This window comes from Zootoca vivipara, chromosome 2 (assembly GCF_965207765.1).
Source record: "Zootoca vivipara chromosome 2, rZooViv2.hap1.1, whole genome shotgun sequence".
Classification (NCBI taxonomy): domain Eukaryota; kingdom Metazoa; phylum Chordata; class Lepidosauria; order Squamata; family Lacertidae; genus Zootoca; species Zootoca vivipara.
Genome location: NC_142584.1, coordinates 119605901 through 119624654, shown reverse-complemented (window position 1 = coordinate 119624654; position 18754 = coordinate 119605901). Strand labels below are relative to the sequence as shown.

The 18754-nt window shown below is 44.4% G+C and overlaps 1 protein-coding gene across 1 annotated transcript; it reads left to right on the top strand.

Moving 5' to 3' along the window:
* The first annotated feature begins 10829 nt into the window (after nucleotides 1–10829).
* Nucleotides 10830–18204, top strand: LOC118077750 (vomeronasal type-2 receptor 26-like). The gene is made up of 5 exons (XM_035101470.3): nucleotides 10830–10919; nucleotides 13439–14227; nucleotides 14433–14663; nucleotides 16214–16340; nucleotides 16941–18204. The coding sequence occupies exons 1-5, from the start codon at nucleotides 10830–10832 to the stop codon at nucleotides 17837–17839; spliced, it is 2136 nt and encodes a 711-aa protein (XP_034957361.3). The 3' UTR covers nucleotides 17840–18204.
* The last annotated feature ends 550 nt before the right edge of the window (nucleotides 18205–18754 follow it).

The window sequence follows — 18754 nt, the reverse complement described above, 5'->3', positions numbered from 1 at the left end:
CCCCTGAACGACCATGGCTTGCCCCCCCCTAGTTTTGATCCTGGCTACGCCCCTGTAAATTCCTGCCCGACCTTTGGGCAGGGTTGCAGTATTCCGAAAAGATTCGACTGTAACCTTATTGCTTTGCAATAAACAAAATGGACTCCTAACTCCTCTTGTCTCTGAGTTTTATTGGCTAACTCAGAAGATAAGCCATTTTTTGGCTTACAACACTCTGACTCCTATGCCCCCCACCCACTCACAAGAAACCAACTGAACTAACTAACTGTCTCTTAACTTCCAACTGTCTTCCCAACTGTCTAAACCTCTGGCTAAGCCTTTTAAAAGCAGGTAGGCTCCGCCTCTGAGCTTTTCTATTAGTCTACCTATTAACCCTTTCTCTCCCCCTGTACAGACATTTCCAAAAGAACGGGCAAATGCCACAGGGGGTTCAAATTGAAGAAAGTGATTTACGTATGAATTTGAATTTAGACCAACCACATTGAGGTAACTGCTAATGGGGAGTATGCAGGCAAAGATGTTGCTGTTTCTTTCAAAGATGAGGCTTGGACATTGCTGGATCCTGACCAGAGAGCTCTGCATAAGGAAATCAAGAAGGAGAATCGTGGGATCATGGACCCTCTCGGTAAAATTCCCTGTTAGATCATAACATCAATTTTGAAATTCCATATATACCTCTATTTCAGGAGTGGCCAACTTCCAAGAGACTGCAATCTACTTGCAGAATTAAAAACTGGGAGTGATCTACCCCCGGTTTTTTAGGGGTTTAGGTCAAAGTTGTTGAGCTTTTATTAGCAACTCACCAAAGGAGCACTGGGGGGGGGGGAGAAACTGTTAATATGAGTCCTATCTACCGGTGAGCTGGCAGATGTGAGCCAGGTTAGTGGTGAGACTGTGTCTTTTCCCACATGGGGTCATGAAGTGTCGGTCACGACTAAACAACTAAACAACAACAAAGGCCTATCTTTCCACTTGGGGACTTCATCCTTTTCTTTTGGGTTTCTGTGGGTAACCTCCAGTCTAGGAACCCCTTTTTGAATTTCTCATACATGACTGGATTTAAAAAATAACTAAATTTGAAACCGGCTTATAATGATGAAGGAAGTAGATAGCCTTCGGCTATAGATAAGATCATCAGTAACCTACCCTCGCAAGAACAGCTGCCAAACAGGTCCTGGCAGCGACAGTGGGCAAAGCATAGTCATCCTTGCAGGGACAACATTCCTAACAAAGTAAGCAGTTACACAGAGCCCCAGACATGAGCTGATAACATAGAATCAGAGAATCAGAAAATCTTCATAAAGTATACGTGTATGTTGCAAAATATTCTCTCACATTAAAGAAAGGAGTTGATCCAATCCAACCTGCCAGGCAGGAAACACCATCAGAGTATTCCTGACGTGGCTATCAAGCCTCTGCATGGAAACCTCCAGGGAAGGAGAGTCCACCACATTACCTGCAGGCAAATTCCACTGCCAAACAGCTCTCACTTCCTGATGTATGGGTGGAATACTCTTGTAGTTTGAATCCATGGTTTGTGTCTACTTTTCTGGGGTAGCAGAAAGCAACCCTTCACCCCCTCAACCTTCTCCAGGCTAAACATACCTAGCCCCCTAAGCTGTTCCTCAAAAAGGCACTCCTTAAAGATAGGAAAGGAATGCTAGTCAGGCTACATTTCTGGGGGCCCCAAGCCATGACTCTCCCATGGACAATATATGAGCTTGTAAAATAATATAATAAGGAAATACTTTGCCCCATCATCTTGCTTAATGGGAATTTACAAGACCCCTGCTGTGGGGGGCCTCCGGCTTGCCCAACGCAAGGCTGGAATGTACCAACGCAGCCAAGGCTGGAATGTATCAACGTGGCACTCCAGAACGGAGGGGTAGGACTGCCCCACCCCACAGGAACAAGAGTATATAATGTAGCTACAAACTCAACACAGTGTGTTTTGTGTGAATTAACACACATCACCTTTTTGCCCTGCTTGCATGGCAGAAATAAAAAGCTCTTTTCTCTAAAGCACCCAGTGTCATTTGACTCCTTTCTTCCTCCACGGTGGCCATGTTGAGCTAGGCTCTGGCTGGCAGCCTACAATGAGACTGAAACACTAAAATTATTGGTAGAAACAACTCTTAAAAACATTCCAAAAATGAATCGGCAATAAATTTCAAAACAGATATTTTTCTTACCATAAAGTTCAGTTTACAGATGGTTCGGGGGGGGGGGGGCGCAACCTGCCAAAGCAGAGCCTATCTTTTACAAGGGAACCTTATTAAAGTTTGGAGTGTCTGCATGCGATCCCAACTCTACACCTCACATAAACACCACGGAGAAGGTGGCCAGAGCCTGAAATGCGAAAGCCTTGGCCTCGAACGCAGGCCTCAGGGACGCTTCCCCCCATGGAGACCTGGGACCCCTTCTCCTTTTGAAGGGACCTCCGAGGAGAAAGCTAGGCAGATCAGTCCCTGGATCTCGGAGGCGATTCCTATACTGATATCATGTTCCTTTCCCCATTTGCCATGAGCTCCATTTGGGGTTCCTCATTCTGCACCCCAAGGTCCCCCTGTGGCAAGCGTGCCCAGGGAAAGGAAATGGAGATTCTCAAGAATGTGCCTTATGGTTGCCATTGTGCCTTGCTAGAAATCATACTCTCTGTGTTTCTTACTGGCTTTGCTGATGTTTGCAAAATATGTTGCTGTATTTGCGGTTTGCAGCTTGGGGAGGAAATCACCCATCATAGTCGTGCCTGTGTATCTCAGTGCCGGTCACGGGTTGTCTAGCACACAGGATGTTCTATTTAGAAGGTTGCCCAGCAAGATGTCTGATAAGAAAGGGGATTTTTGCTTTACTAAACACATACCACAGCACCTAGAAAGTGCCTTCTATGGGTATACAATAAAAATGCTAAGCTTTGCAAGAAAAAGGAGAAGTAATTTAATAATAATAATAATAATAATAATAATAATAATAATAATAATTTATTATTTATACCCCGCCCATCTGGCCGGGTTCCCCCAGCCACTCTGGGCGGCTTCCAACAAAACACTAAAATACAGAAATCCATCAAACATTAAAAGCTTCCCTAAACAGGGCTGCCTTGAGATGCCTTCTAAAGGTCTGGTAATTGTTGTTCTCTTTGACCTCTAGTGGGAGGGCATTCCACAGGGTGGGTGCCACTACCGAGAAGGCCCTCTGCCTTATAAGGACAAAGGAAGGGTTGTGTCCAAGCTTGTTGGCTTAATTTTGCGGCAGTATATGAATATGTAATGCCTAATGCTGCCTGGAAAGGGTATATGCCTGTAAATCCAGAGCATTGATGCTCCAGGCTCAGCTTTTGGAAGTCTCCTCTGAGCCACTGCTTGCTGTTAGCAAACAATACATTTACTTTCCTTTTCTCTATTGCTGCGTTTTGAAGTTTTCATTCGGTCTGCAGAGTCTTGCTAAACCCCCAAGGCCTTGGAGAAGGAAACTGAGGCAGGGTCTGGTTGCTCCCCAGGGCCCTGCAGGGGATTTTTGGGGGGGGGGGGGTTCTGTCTTGTTCTCTGGCCGTAGCAGCCCCCAGGAAGCCTTGGAAGAAAGGCAGGAGGCCCTCAGGAAAGAACAGCCCAAGTCCAGTTCTCCGCAATGGCTTCCTCTTCTGAGAGCTCTCTCTCTTTCTTGTCTAGCTGGACTAGGAGGACCCCAGTTCAGCCAGTTCTCCCAGAGTCCCCCCACTGGGCTCCAGTGGCCCCCTGAGACCCGCAGGGATCTGGAGTGGGAGCGACTTCTCCTGTTGAACTACTGTGTTTCTCCAAAAATAAGACGTCTTATATTTATTTTTCCTCAAAAACAAACAAACACTATGGCTTATTTTCAGGGGATGTCTTATTTTTCCCTCCTCCCGCCATGGCCGGCATTGCTACTGAGCCTATCACCATGTCTTATTTTGGGGGTATGGCTTATATTCCTTGAATGCTTAAAAATCCTGCTATGGCTTATTTAATAACTACGTCTTAAAAGGAACAGACGTCTTAGCCCATTTGGGGGGCAAGCGAGGGCCATTCAGAATGGGCTCCTGGGACCCTGAGTTCGAGGGGCAGGAAGGGGATTCTCCAGCCTGGTCTTTCCCCTATTCCTGCAGGTGGAGCCCTTCTCCTAACGCTGACCACCCGCTAGTGGGTGACGAAGGTGTCGTTGGCTGGGAAGGATAAACTACTCTTCCATGAATCCTTTTTCCCAAACCCAAATGGGCCAGGCAGCTGGCTCAATCCACCCACTTCCGGGTGCTCTCTCCCCCTCACCCAATCGCCATGCACAGAGTGCCCTGCTCCCCTCCAATCGCCGTGTGAGGGGAGCCGTCCCGGAAGTGAAGCTGCCTAGAAGGCCCAGGAGGCAGTCCAAGGAGCTCCTTCTCCCACAACAACCCTGCCAGGTTGGCCGCTTGCATGTCGTCCCCTTTCCAGCAGGCAAAGCTGCAGTGGCCACTCAGTTCCTGGCTGTCCAAAAATGGAAGAGGCTTTTGACCATTGATGAACCTGAGAGGAGCCTTGAGGTTGGCAGAGAGGGGCCTCTCACCCCTTCCCAGACATTTCCTCCAACCATTTATTACTACTGTTTATTCAACTTGGCAACCTTCACCTCTCCTTCAGCCCTGGAAGGAAAATACAGACACACGGCATGCATTTCTTTTCAAAATGTGTTTATTCTTCAAGTTGGCTCTGCCCCACGGGTCCAAAGCAGAATCGACGCAGAATGGGGAGGGGGTGACTTTTGGGCTCTGGGGGGGAGGAAGAGGGGGCAGGTCCTTGTTCATATCAATGGCCTTCTGGCGGTTCCCTCGTTGCGAGAAGCCAAGTTGCAGGGAACTAGGCAGAGGGGGAGGGGGAGGGAAGAGGGATTTATTTATTTATTGGGGGGGGGAGGGATCTGCCAGTTTTGCTCAAGTCTGTCTCCCCTACTCCAAAAAGGTTCTCTCCAGCTATCCCAAAGACAACACAGGCCCCTGTCAAGAGTCTCCTAGAGCATGTGCAGAGTCTGTGGCCCAGGAGGTGAGGGTTGCTTTTTATGTGATTCCTGCCTTGCAGGGGGTTGGACTAGATGACCCTCAGGGCTCCCCCCAATTCTACAATTCTGTAATTTCATAACACACAAGTGAGGAGGGTCAGGGACTGTCAGAAAGAGCGGCTTCTGCTATGCACAGATCTGACCCCCTCCTTAAAATCACAGCCGTGTATCTGCAGGATGTGAAGCCAAGCAGACCCCTGACCCCCAAAAGGCAGGGGAAGGGGGCTTTCCTTCCCACAAGGGACTGGTGCGGCAAGACTAGGCAGCGAAAGAGGAGGGACCCAGGAGTCCGGGGGCCTACGACCCACTTCGCCCTGTCCACGGGATCCGGAGATAGGCAACAAACAAAGCCAGGGACTCGGTTGCCCAAAGTCCGTTACTGCAGAAAGAATAGAAATCCGTGAGATTCTGACCCAATTTGGAGATGAAACATTAGCTGGCTATGGGTTGCAATTGCAGGAATCCAGAGGATCCAGTCTGCCTGTGAAACTGCCGCACCCCACCCCCCAAACCTACATCGCAGGGGGTTGGACTGGAAGAGCTTTGGGGTTCCCAACTCCACCGTTCTGTGAATTCACCTCACTGTTCCAGAAAACTCTAAGGGTGTCAGCCAGTTCAGTTCAACTCACAGAATCACAGAATTGGAAGGGACCCCCGAGGGTCATCTAGTCCAACCCCCTGTGTTGCCAGAATCTCAGCTAAACACTCAGTGGTAAAATAAGATGCCCTCTAAGGAGGATTTATTTTGTCTATTTAGTGGGATTTAAATACCAGTTAATAAACCAAAACAACCAATGAGTTTTGTACCTCTGAATAGTGGAAATGCTGAGGTTGGAAACCAACTTGAAGTTGATCCAGAACAAGCATAAATAGATTAAATTTCTTGAGTCAAAATGAGAGTATCCCTAAACATTTTTAAAGAAAAAAAGCACTGTACCTATATCCCAGACAAGCATGTATGGAACGGCAGTTGTTTGCATATATAGTGATATATCGTAATATACCTTCCCCTCTTTTTATTTCTTTGTTCTCTATTCACTTTTTATTTCCTTTTTTATTATTCAAATATTCTCAATTTAAATTGTGTGTGGGTGTCGTTGATGGATGTTAAAGTCCCCTAGGACAACCAAACTAGGTGCACAGCTGCCAAGTCTCCCGTATCCCCCGGGAAACCCCCGTTTTTCCAGCTGTCCCCACCTGGAAAAACGGATTGTTTTGCCCCCCCCCCCGTTTATTCTGGTGCGGTGACAATTTTGGAACTGGGCGGAGCATGCTCAGAAGCGACTTTTGATGCTGCTTTGCCCAGTTCCAAAATGGCTGCAGCATGACTTCTGGTGTGGCGGCCATTTTGGAACAGGGTAGAGCAGCATCAAAAGTAGCTTCTGAGCATGCTCCGCCCAGTTCCAAAATGGCAGCAGCACTACTTCCGGTTTGCTACTTCCGGTCCAGTCCCTTATTTCTCAGGCCCGAACTTGGCAGCTATGACTAGGTGTCTTCAGGAGAATATCTGCCACAACATGAAGCAGCTCAGGCAGGGAATCCTTGGTGCAGCAGGGAGGTCGGTACACCAAAAGGAATCCTGTACTGCCCCTATTGCCCAGCTTCCAGAACATGCACTCAGAGAACTGGGTCTTCCTAAAAGGACGCCTGGTATAAACTAATGACTTCCTAAAAATCACTGCAACCCCCCTACCCGCCCACAAGGCCTGGGTTGCTGTGCGTAAGAGAAACCTGGTGGACAAGCAGCGGCAAGGACAGGCCCATCTGCTTCATCCAACCAAGTCTCTGTTACACATGCCAGGTCAAGTCCTCCATCCACGATCAAGTCATGGATGGCAGTGGTCTTGTGAATCATTGACCTGGCATTGCACAGCAGCACCTTCAGGTCATGTGGGTATCCCTTGCTGATTCCAGTATCCATCCGGTCAGGACCAGACCTGGAGGCAGGTGGACAAGCAGAAGCAAATTATTGGGAAGCTGAATTTGATTTAAATTTGGACTTATAAGATTCGGAGGAGCTGAGGACGAAAAGAGGGAGTCCGTCCCAGCGGTGGGGGAAAAAGATGGCGCATGACGAGGTGCTGTAGGACAGGAAGAAAGAGAAACAAGCCGCAGAGTAATTGTATCTAAAAGACCCTCACTACTTTGTTTAAAGAACAGGGGCACAGACTGAATATATACATAGTATCTAACGTTTCAAGTTTCAAGAGAATTTCATTGCCAGCCTGCTCACGGGGCTGCGTAACGGTGGTAAAAACTTTACTTCACCGCGATCCACCATTTTGCTGCTTAAATTTGCTGGCATAAACTAGATCCTACAAGGTTGATGTAATATAGATATAATTTTGTGTTAGAGCTAAAATTCTTTTTGGGTAGTGATGAAATTCTAAAATGTGCGAGTAAAATGAATTATACCACCTACCTAAGGGGGGAGGGAAGTCTGAGCTCAAATAAGCTTGATAATGTACAAAGTTGAAACTAATATGCTGTTGTAAAAATCTGTTTCTTTTTGTAAAAAATCAATAAAAATGTATCCTAAAAAAATAAAATGAAATATTTACTGGAGTCTCTCTTTTTTTGCCCCTGGGGAAACCATTTTTATTCAGGGTTCAGATATGTGGAAGTTGGGATGTGTTTCTATCTATCTTTAGCTTCATTGTTTATTTTACAATATTTTGAATATTTAAAATAACTGTTTTCAACGTTGTCTTTTATTGAAAATTTATTATTTTTGTTGCTTTTTATAATCCAATTGGAGGGTCTATTTACACTAAAGTGTTATATAAATTTGACCTGATCTAGCGTCAGTAAAGATCAGCCAATCCTTGAACCATGTATTGAGTAAACTTTCTTCTTCTTCTTCTTCTTCTTCTTCTTCTTCTTCTTCTTCTTCTTCTTCTTCTTCTTCTTCTTCTTCTTCTTCTCGTCTTCGTCTTCGTCTTCTATGCAGCTGCTCCCATAAAGGTTTCAGAGGAGATATTTATTCCCCTTGCATTCATCAGAACCACAGTGATTTAGTCCTACTCTCTGCAGAGTCCAAGATTGTTCCACACCCCTTCACATATTGCCTTGGGGAGCAATAATGTCAACATCACAATTAAGGGTGGCAGGAGGTTATTTATTCAACTATGCTGGAAAAGTCTGGTGTATAATATACCTTGGGGCCAAGATATAGAGCATTTGAAGGAGGAAGTATAAAACCTAATCAGAACATAGGAAGCTGCCTTCTAGCTCAGGACCATCTAGTGACTGGCAGCATCTCTCCAGGTAGAGGGCATCCTCAGCCCTACCTGTATCAGGTAGCAGAGATTGACACCTGACACCTTCTGGGTGGGAAAAAGATGCTCCATCACTGAGCTATGGCCCTTCCCTTCAATCCTATTTTGGGCAGAGCTGAACACCCCTTGTATTTGTCAAGTCGCTGAAGCCTCTGTCTTGCAAATATTTGGGGTTTCTTCTAATTAGCTGCTTGTGTGGACAGGAACAGTCACAAGGAAAGAGTCGCAGGCAGACCCAAAGGGATGATAATTATTATAACGCTGCTTGTTTTGTTGCCTCTTGCAACCTATGAAATGCAGCAGAGGGCAAAATGTCCACTGAATCTGATCAAAGATAGAACTCTGGCTGTGAATTATTACCAGGAAGGAGGACACCTCATTAGCGGAATCATATCTTCAAGATTAATTGGAAGTCAACCTCCTTTTAGCTTTTCCAGCACCCCAGTAAGCGATTTTGAGAAGTAAGTAATGGTGTGTTGATGTATTTCTGCTTTCCACCTGCTCTCCAAATCCCCCCATTTCAAGTGGAAACTCTGAGTAGGAGTATTGCTGGCATCCGTCTGTCTATCGGCAAACCCCACCTTTGCTCTTAAACCTGTGAGATGAAACTGACTGAAGCTAGGATGAATTTTTCCTGGCAGTCTAAGCAATAATGCCATTGGATGGAGACCTGTTATTTGTTCCATTTGTTTATTAAAAGTTTTCTGTACATCACTTTACTTGGTGAAAAGCAATGTTTCAATGTTCTTTACACTATAATTTTATATACCTATAAAAAATCATGCTCTCTAAAGTAAACTTGTTTTCTATAAGCTAGAAAAGTTGTGAGGTGTGTTTGAATTGCAGCTTTTCCGCAGCTGTCTCATTGTCTCTCATGAAATGTTGTGGAAGGTTGAATGCTCAGACCCATGGCCCTTGGCATGAGTAATGTGAAGCTTCCTACTCTCGATCTGCAATAATCTTCTAGATGTTTATCCACAGAATTAGTGTCCTAGGTTTGACCAATTTTTGTGAGATACATAAGTGGTACCTCGCTAGACGAACGCCTCGCGGCACGAAAAGATCACAAGACGAAAAACGTTTTGTGATTTTTTTGGCAGACTCGCAAGACGAAGTTTTCTATAGCCGTGCCATAGAAAACTGCGCAAGATGAAGCAGGGTACCACGAGGAGAAAGTCAGACCGAGAGCCCGGCCGCCTTGTGCTTCCGCCGCCCGCCATCGCCCGGCTTCCGCATCCCCCCTCACTCACCTTATGCCTGCCTGCCTGCCTGCCTGCGCGCGAATGGGCTGTCTGTCTGGTTGGGCGCGAGGGTCCGGCTGCTGGGGAAGGAGGGATGGAGCCTCTCCCTGGCCCTCCTCATGCTTCCCCCTGAAAAACCTCCGGCCGTTACGGGTAAATCGGCGCCTTTTTTTGCACTCCCCCCCCATAGGAACGCATGAATTAAATTTCAATGCATTCCTATGGGAAGCCGTGCTTTGCAAGACGAAATTATCGCAACACAAAACGACTCGGGGAACGAATTAATTTCGTCTTGCGAGGTACCACTGTACAGAAATTCTTAGAGTGATTTTTTTGATACAGTGGCAGCTAGTAGCCACAGAACTGGTCAGATGGCCAAGGAGGTTGCCAGAACATGGGCCTCTATCCTCCTCCTTTGCAAAGATACTGCAGACACTATTACTGGTACACCTCAGCGCCACATTGTCCTACTTACTGGCCTCCTGTCACATTTGCCTTGATTTATACAAACAAGTACGCAACTCATTTTCACTGAATGGTGGGTGACAATGTGACACATCTTTTTTTAGTTTGATGAATGGGAGGAACTGGCACGTTCTTTCCTTCTCACTTACCATTCAGGAGATCAATCGTAACCCCAGGCTCTTACCCAACATCACCCTGGGCTACAGCATCTATGATACCTTTTTTGATGGAAGAATAACTTCTGATGCACTGACAGACCTGCTTGCTGGTGGGAAAATCAACATTCCAAACTATAGCTGTGGAAGACGGGGAAGCCTTCTAGCTATTATTGAAGGGGGTGAATCTGACCTCTCCATGCACATTGCAAGCATGTTGAGCATCTACAAGATACCACAGGTAAGAACTGGGCTCAAGTCAAACATACCCAGCAACATTTGCCATTTTATAAGAAAAGCAAGGTATGCTTAGCTTAGTGCAATTTATTTTATTGCTCCCTGCCCCCCAACCAGTTGCAGCCTCTGTAGCACATTGCTACATAAATTTTGCCTTGCCAGAAATTGGCACTTTCAAGTGTTGTTAGTGATATTCAGCTTGGCATGGGAAAGGTTTCCTCCGCTGTTCCATGCGGCTGCCACCTCTTTTTACAGCTCCAGGAACTATGAAATAGAATTGTTTAATGTACATTGAAATGGGAACTAAATTTGTAGTGTGCCTGTATTGTATACCGCGAGGCATGGTTGGAAATTTCCACTGACACTGAAGAAGAGCTTGCTAGGTTAATCATTAATAGGGTTGTATCATGGAACGGTATGTCTGCTGGTTCAGTCACATCAAAGAGATAGTATTAGAGGTCTATGCCTATGTTAATCTGGGAGACATCCATGTCTGGGTATGTGCCCTTTGTTTGAAGCTACTGAAGAGAATGGATGTGTGAATCTGTCTACAGCAAATAACCTCTGGCTAATGGAGACTGAAATGGCATGACACCAGCAATGAGCTGCATGGCACCACAACTGCCACCCACCAACAAGGTGAATGGAATTTCTCTGAAAAAGGGGGATGTTTAATGTGCTTCAAGAATTGGTATCAAGACTAGTTACAGGTAGGTAGCCGTGTTGATCTGACATAGTCGAAACAAAATAATTCCTTCCAGTAGCACCTTAGAGACCAACTAAGTTTGTCATCAGCCCTGAGTGCTGACTGGAAGGACAGATCCTGAAGCTGAGGCTCCAATACCTTGGCCACCTCATGAGAAGAGAAGACTCCCTGGAAAAGACCCTGATGCTGGGAAAGATGGAGGACACAAGGAGAAGGGGACGACAGAGGACAAGATGGTTGGACGGTGTTCTCGAAGCTATGAACATGAGTTTGACCAAACTGCGGGAGACAGTGGAAGACAGGAGTGCCTGGAGTGCTATGGTTCATGGGGTCACGAAGAGTCGGACACGACTAAACGACTAAACAACAAAGTTTGTCATTGGTATGAGCCTTCATTAGGATTTAGGAGTGAAGAGAGAGATGGCCAAGTTTGCTGATCATACTAAATTGTTCTAGATTGTTAAACCAAAAACAGATTGTGAAGAGCTTCAAAAGAACTTCTCCAAATAAAAAGGCAAATGCAAGTCAATATAAACAAGTGTGAATTTATGCATGGTGAAGGGGGGAAATAACCTTAATTTCACATGTCTGCTCCTGGGTTCTGAACTGGCATTGACTGGACAGAAATGAGACCATGGTGTCTTGGTAGACAGGTCAATTAAGATGTTGACTCAGTGCACAGCCGTCATGTAAAAGCAAATTCCATGCTCAGTAGACCATCAGGAAAGGAATTAAAAATCATAGAATCATAGAATCATAGAGTTGGAAGAGACCACAAGGGCCATCCAGTCGAACCCCCTGCCCAGCAGGAAACACCATCAAAGCATTCTTGAAATATGTCTGTCAAGCCTCTGCTTAAAGACCTCCAAAGAAGGAGGCTCCACCACACTCCTTGGTAGCAAATTCCACTGCCGAACAGCTCTTAGTGCCAGGAGGTTCTTCCTGATGTTTAGGTGGAATCTTCTTTCTTGTAGTTTGAATCCATTGCTCCGTGTCAGCTTCTCTGGAGCAGCAGAAGACAACCTTTTCCCCTCCTCTATATGACATCCTTTTATATATTTGAACATGGCTATCATATCACTCCTTAACCTTCTCTTCTCCAGGCTCGCCATATCCAGCTCCCTAAGCCGTTCCTCATAAGGCATCGTTTCCAGGCCTTTGACCATTTTGGTTGCAAAAAATAAAATAAAAATAAAACAGTAGCCTGGAGAAGAGAAGGTTAAGGGGTGATATGATAACCATGTTCAAATATATAAAAGGATGTCATATAGAGGAGGGAGAAAGGTTGTTTTCTGCTGCTCCAGAGAAGCGGACACGGAGCAACGGATTCAAACTACAAGAAAGAAAATTCCACCTAAACATTAGGAAGAACTTCCTGACAGTAAGAGCTGTTCGGCAGTGGAATTTGCTGCCAAGGAGTGTGGTGGAGTCTCCTTCTTTGGAGGTCTTTAAGCAGAGGCTTGACAGCCATCTGTCAGGAATGCTTTGATGGTGTTTCCTGCTTGGCAGGGGGTTGGACTGGATGGCCCTTGTGGTCTCTTCCAACTCTATGATTCTATGATTCTATGATTCAGTTTTAAAAATAAAACTGTCAATCTCATAACATAGTTATACAAACCTACGGGGCCACTGCCTTTGGAAGGCTGTGTACATTGGTTTTTGACACACATCAAACAGTGTATTATAGAATTGGGAAAAGTTCAGAAAAAGGTGTTGGAGATGCAGTGGTCATATTCAAAAGGGACCATTGGGAAAACAGTTCTAATGCTGCAGTCCATGCTGATAACACACAACTCTAATTTTTCAAAGGATTTCAATCTGGGGGAGTTGTGCATGATGTAGAAACCCCTCTGGGTGTAGTGGTGGACTGACCTCCCAGACCTATTGAAGGCTTCATTGTATTGCAGGATGCATTTTAATTGAAGTTTGCTTTTAAACTTTTGCATTCATAATTTGGTTCTATTGTATTTTTCTAAACTGCTTAGAGACGATTGCCATTAGGTGATAAATAAATTGCATATACATAAAATTCCAAAAAGCATTGAGGCTTAGGCTATTTAAATATGTTATCATATTACAGGCATACCTCGGTTTAAGTACGCCTCAGTTTGAGTATTTTCAATTTAAGTACTCTGTGGACCTGTCTGGCACGGATTAATCTATTTTCCATTACTTTCAATGGGAAAGTTCGCCTCAGGTTAAGTACAGACTTCTGGAACCAATTGTGTTTGTAAACCGAGGTACCACTGTAATTCAATTCAATTCAATTCACATATAGGTCTCCAAACACCAGTTTCCTTTCTTTAACAGCTCAGTTACGGCTTTGTTCTTCATGATAAAGACCAGTCCCCTTTTATCTACCAGATGGTCTCAAAGGAAGAAACTCAGTACCTGGGAATTATCCAACTCCTCCTGCATTTCAGGTGGACATGGGTTGGCCTCTTTGCTCCAGACAATGACAATGGAGAAAGATTCCTGAGTACCTTGACACGTCTGATGAAGAAAAGGGAAATTTGTGTTGCCTTCACAAAAAGAGTACTACTACAAACTTGGCTGTGGATACCCCATGAAGCTCCTGCCATGTGGAGACAAGTCAATGTATTTGTTTACTGTACAGACTCTCAATATGGACTTTTTATAATCATGGAGGTACAGTCTTTACTTGAAAGGATAGAAACTGGGGGGAAAGTCTGGATAATCACTGCTCTTGAAAACACGGTTTTGTTCTATGAGACAGAATCCTTCCGGTATGCCCATGGCTCTTTGTCCTTTGTAATGAGGACCAAAAAAAGGACAAAAAAGGACTACTCCGAACCAACATTCCCTGCTATTTTGCAGCTTTGGCAAGAAGAATTTGAATGTTCATATTCAAAACATGCCATGTCTGTGAGAGGTTGGACAAGATGCAGGGAGATGGAGAATGTGATGATCCAACAGAAATTTATTGAACTAGTTCATTCCGAAGATAGCTATGTTAACTACTTCAGTATCCTAGCCATTGCTCAGGCCTTGAATGCAGCATATTCATCCAGATCAAAGCGGGTGTCACTGATGGGTGGAGAAGACCTGTTGGAACTTCAAAAGATTAAGCCATGGCAGGTATGTCCTTTTCCTTTTGCAAACTACTGTTCAATGTCCCAGCTCTGGAATCAGCATACTGTATTAGGAACATAGGAAGCTGCCTTAAAATGAGTCAGACCATTGGTCTAACAAATAGTATTGTCTATATTGACTGACAGGGGAAGTGAATTATCCAAAATGGTTTCATGATCTCTGAGTGATAGAGATTCCTCTGTCATTGTAGCTTCATCCATTCTTGGAACAAGTGCATCTCTATTCTAATACTTCAGCTGATGGACAGTACTTAGATGAGAATGGGGCATTGGCCATTGACTTCGATATTGTGAACTGGGTGCTGTTTCCTAACACCTCTCATGCTAGGGTGAAGATTGGAGAAATAGAGAAACAGGCATCCTCAGATCTAAAGTTGACCATCAACCAAGAAGCAATTGTCTGGCCCTTGGTCTTTAACAAGGTATGGGGAAATTATATGTGTGATTTTATTACCCGTGACATCTGCTAAACTCTAATAGCTTGTTGAATAGCACATAAGAGACTTTGACTGCAATTGTACTGATTCTTCCCTAGAGCTAAGTCATTGAGATGAATGGAACAGCCTCTTGAGTAAGCATGTATAAGATTTCACAGTAAATATGAGACTTTCCAAAGTACAGTAAAACAGCTTTCCCAAATGTAAGGTCTTCCCAATCTGCTAAGAATATCCAGAGGACAGCATGAAAATACCGTATTTTTCGCTCCATAAGACACACCTGACCATAAGACACACTTAGTTTTCGGAGGAGTAAAGGGGGAAATCCCCGTTTTTGAGGGGATCAGCTCACAGTTGTGGAGCTTCTTTTGCAAAGAGGAAAAGCCCCATTTTTTAAAGGACCAGCTCAAATTTGTTGAGTTTACTTTGCAAAGGGAAAAAATCCTGTTCAATTTACAGTTCTGCAGCTTCTGATAATCTAATCAGCCAGATAATCCAACCAGCCAGTCCTATGTTGCTGGGGAAACAACAGCCTCCCTCTGCAGAACATTCAACAATGGAGGCCTGGGCAAGGGGGTGGGCCGGAAGGGAGCTAGACTCCCTTATCTCCCTCCCCGGTCTCTTGCAATCAGCTGCTGAGTGGCTTCCCCTTTCCCTCTTGTTAGCCTTTAGCTCTTTCTAAAAAAGAAAGAAAGCATGACCTGCTTTTCGTCCCTGGGCAATTCGGCTCCAGGGACCACGCATTCGCTCCATAAGAAGCACAGACATTTCTCCTTACTTTTTAGGAGGAAAAAAGTGTGTCTTATGGAGCGAAAAATACGGTAGTTAAATTCTGGGTGGCCTATGTATTTCCTGTAGGGACAACCCTGCACCCACCCACAAATATTAATCAGAGCTGGCAATTATTAATCATCCACCAAAATAGGGCCTGGGCTCACTTATGGCCATTGGAAGCAAATATATGTTTCCCACAATCCTACCAAAACACTGTGATCTGTTTCCAAAAAGCACAAATGCTCCTAATGCTTTTTCTTTCCCCCCTCTTTTTAAAATAATCATTCTTTTTAAAAAAATACAAACATAAACATAAAAGATCATTTACAGTGGAAACAAAGAAAGGAAGGAAGAAAATAAAGGATGCAAAGAAAAGGATAAAGTATATAAATAGAAAATACATCATCTCAAATAACAGTTAAATAAAAATTATGGATGTAAAACTTCCAATCGTTCTCATGTTTATACTGTCACTGTTTTCTTGCACAGCTTTATGTTATTTCATATTATTTTCATATAATCTGAAACGATATATGTTACACTTTTTTACTTACAGGTATCATTCACATTCTGCTAGTATCATACTACTTGTACAATATAATTTTAAATATTCTTTAAATATTCTCCATTCTCCATATACTTTCTGATATGAAATGCCTCTAACTCTTTCCCATCAGTTTCACTAGTTGCAAGTACTCTATCATAAGCGTCTGTCATGCTATCGTTTTTCATTGACGCTGCTTCTTCACTTTGTTGCCTAGACCGTGCCTCGTTCAAGATGCTCACAGAGCTGTCCCTCTGGATACGCTAAGAAGATTCAGGAAGGGAGGCCCCCGTGCTGCTATGATTGCACTCCCTGCTCAGAAGGGACAATCTCCACTCAGGAAGGTAGGCCAAGACCTCAGAGAAAACAGTCTTACCTGGGAGGATGGGGCAAAGGTTTGAGCCAGCCTAAACATGATGTTTGTAATGGCATCCCTTGAGTGGAAGGCTGCTCCGGTTTTTGGAGGTTCAAAGAGCAGCACTAGGAGGGGTAAGCAGTTTTAACTGGGAGAAAATACTTCCTCCTACTTGACCAATACACGCATGCACTATTCATCAGCTGATGGACAGTGAAAGTCTACATTCCTTAAGCTCACAAGTATGCCTTTGAGGCCTGCACAATTCAAAAAGTGGCATCACCAAATGGGGTGACCTGCTGAACTAATTTTAATCCAGTGGCCAGAGCTTCCCAGCACCGCTTTACAATTAATAGAAGTGCTTCTGAAATATCTCACAGGCCAAGCTTTTCTAGCCATGCTCCACAAGATCTATTTTGGTGGATGAGACCATGGATCAAGATGCTTTTGCCAGTGAACTTTTGCTTCTCTCTTTCCCAACAAAACTGTGTTCTTTTTTTAAATCTCTCCCATATGCCTACCTTCACCATATGCCTAACTTGGTGTACAACTGATGTTAGGATACTGAAGTCTCTTTTTCTCTCTGCAGATGCTGACAAATGCACCAAATGTTCAAAAGATCAGCATCCAAACAAAGACAAAAATCAATGTGTACCCAAAATAATCACCTTCCTATCCTATGAAGAATGTTTGGGGAGCATCCTGGCTTCCTTTGCCCTCTTCTTATCCTTAACCACAGGTTTTGTGTTAGGAATCTTCATTAAATACAAGGAAACTCCCATAGTCAAAGCCAACAATAGGGATCTCTCCTACATCCTCCTCATCTCCCTCCTGCTCTCCTTTTTGTCCTCCTTCCTCTTCATTGGCCAGCCAAGGAAAGTGACCTGCCTTTTGCGCCAAACAGCCTTCAGCATCATCTTCTCAGCTGCTGTCTCTTCCGTCTTGGCAAAAACCATCACTGTGGTGCTGGCCTTCCTGGCCACTAAGCCAGGGAGCAGGGTGAGGCGATGGCTGGGGAAGAGGTTGGCCAACTCCATTGTCATTTCCTGTTCCAGTGTACAAGTTCTCATCTGCATGATGTGGCTGGGGACATCTCCTCCTTTCCCTGACTCTGACAAGCACTCCCAGCCTGGGGAAATCATCCTGAAATGTAACGAAGGGTCTGTGGGCATGTTCTATGCTGCCCTCAGCTACATGGGCTTCCTGGCTGCCATCTGCTTCACGGTGGCTTTCCTAGCCCGAAAGCTCCCTGACTCATTCAATGAAGCCAAGCTGATCACCTTCAGCATGCTGGTCTTCTGCAGTGTTTGGGTGTCCTTTGTGCCCACCTACTTGAGCACCAAGGGAAAATTCATGGTAGCTGTGCAAGTCTTCTCTATCTTGGCCTCCAGTGCTGGGCTTCTAGGATGCATCTTCCTTCCCAAATGCTACATTATTATACTGAGGCCTGATCTGAACCTGAGAAAGACTAGAAATACCGGTAGCTAAATATGATATTTGATTCTTAGTTCTAGGGATATCATGGAACTGTAGAGTTAGAAGTCCACACCAGGATATTAACTACAATGTGCAGCTAGCCGTGTATATGGTGAGGCAAAGATCCAATAGTGTGCTTACCATGGTTCCCCTAGCCTCACATGTGATGGAAAGCATGTAAACATCTACTGGTGGATCTCTGTATGATCTTCACAATACCTCTAAGAGGTTCTGATAGCTAGTTCTTCAACAACAGCCACTGTGGAGATACGCATTGTTGCTTGAGATCATTCCTTTGACAGCCTCTTTTCTCTTGAGTTAAACTGCTCAGTACTTTTAGCTGAATTGCATAAGCGGCTTAAGAAGTTGCAACAAAATAAAAAAATCCTTCCAGTAGCACCTTAGAGACCAACTAAGTTTGTCATTGGTATGAGCTTTCATGTGCATGCACACTGTGAGAGGGTGGGGAGGGGTATTACTCAGAAGGATGGTGGGAATGGGTGATTGGCTAATAGGCTAATAGGTGTGGTAAACCTGTTGATCAGCCATTCCCACCACCCTCCTGATTAAGACACAAATAGTTAACAATAGTTAAGAAAGAATGTGATCATTTAAACAACTACGGTACTTGATGAATCGAGGTTCAGCACCTAAGATCTGGTTCTGCCTAGAATAACACTGGAAAAGCAATAGTGTCCTGATACCAAGATGAGGAACCAATTGAAATACAGGAAAGTATCTTTACTAAGAACAATGAACTGTTGTGGTATTGGGGTAAGTCTGTATCTGTTTTTTTCTAGGTATCTTTGTATGTAGTTCTTTGTGTTTTAATTTAAGAATCTGTCTTTCTTTTTTTCTCTTTTTCTTCTCTTCCATACTTCTCCTTACTTTTTTTTCTTCTCTTCCATACTTCTGCTTACTTTTTTC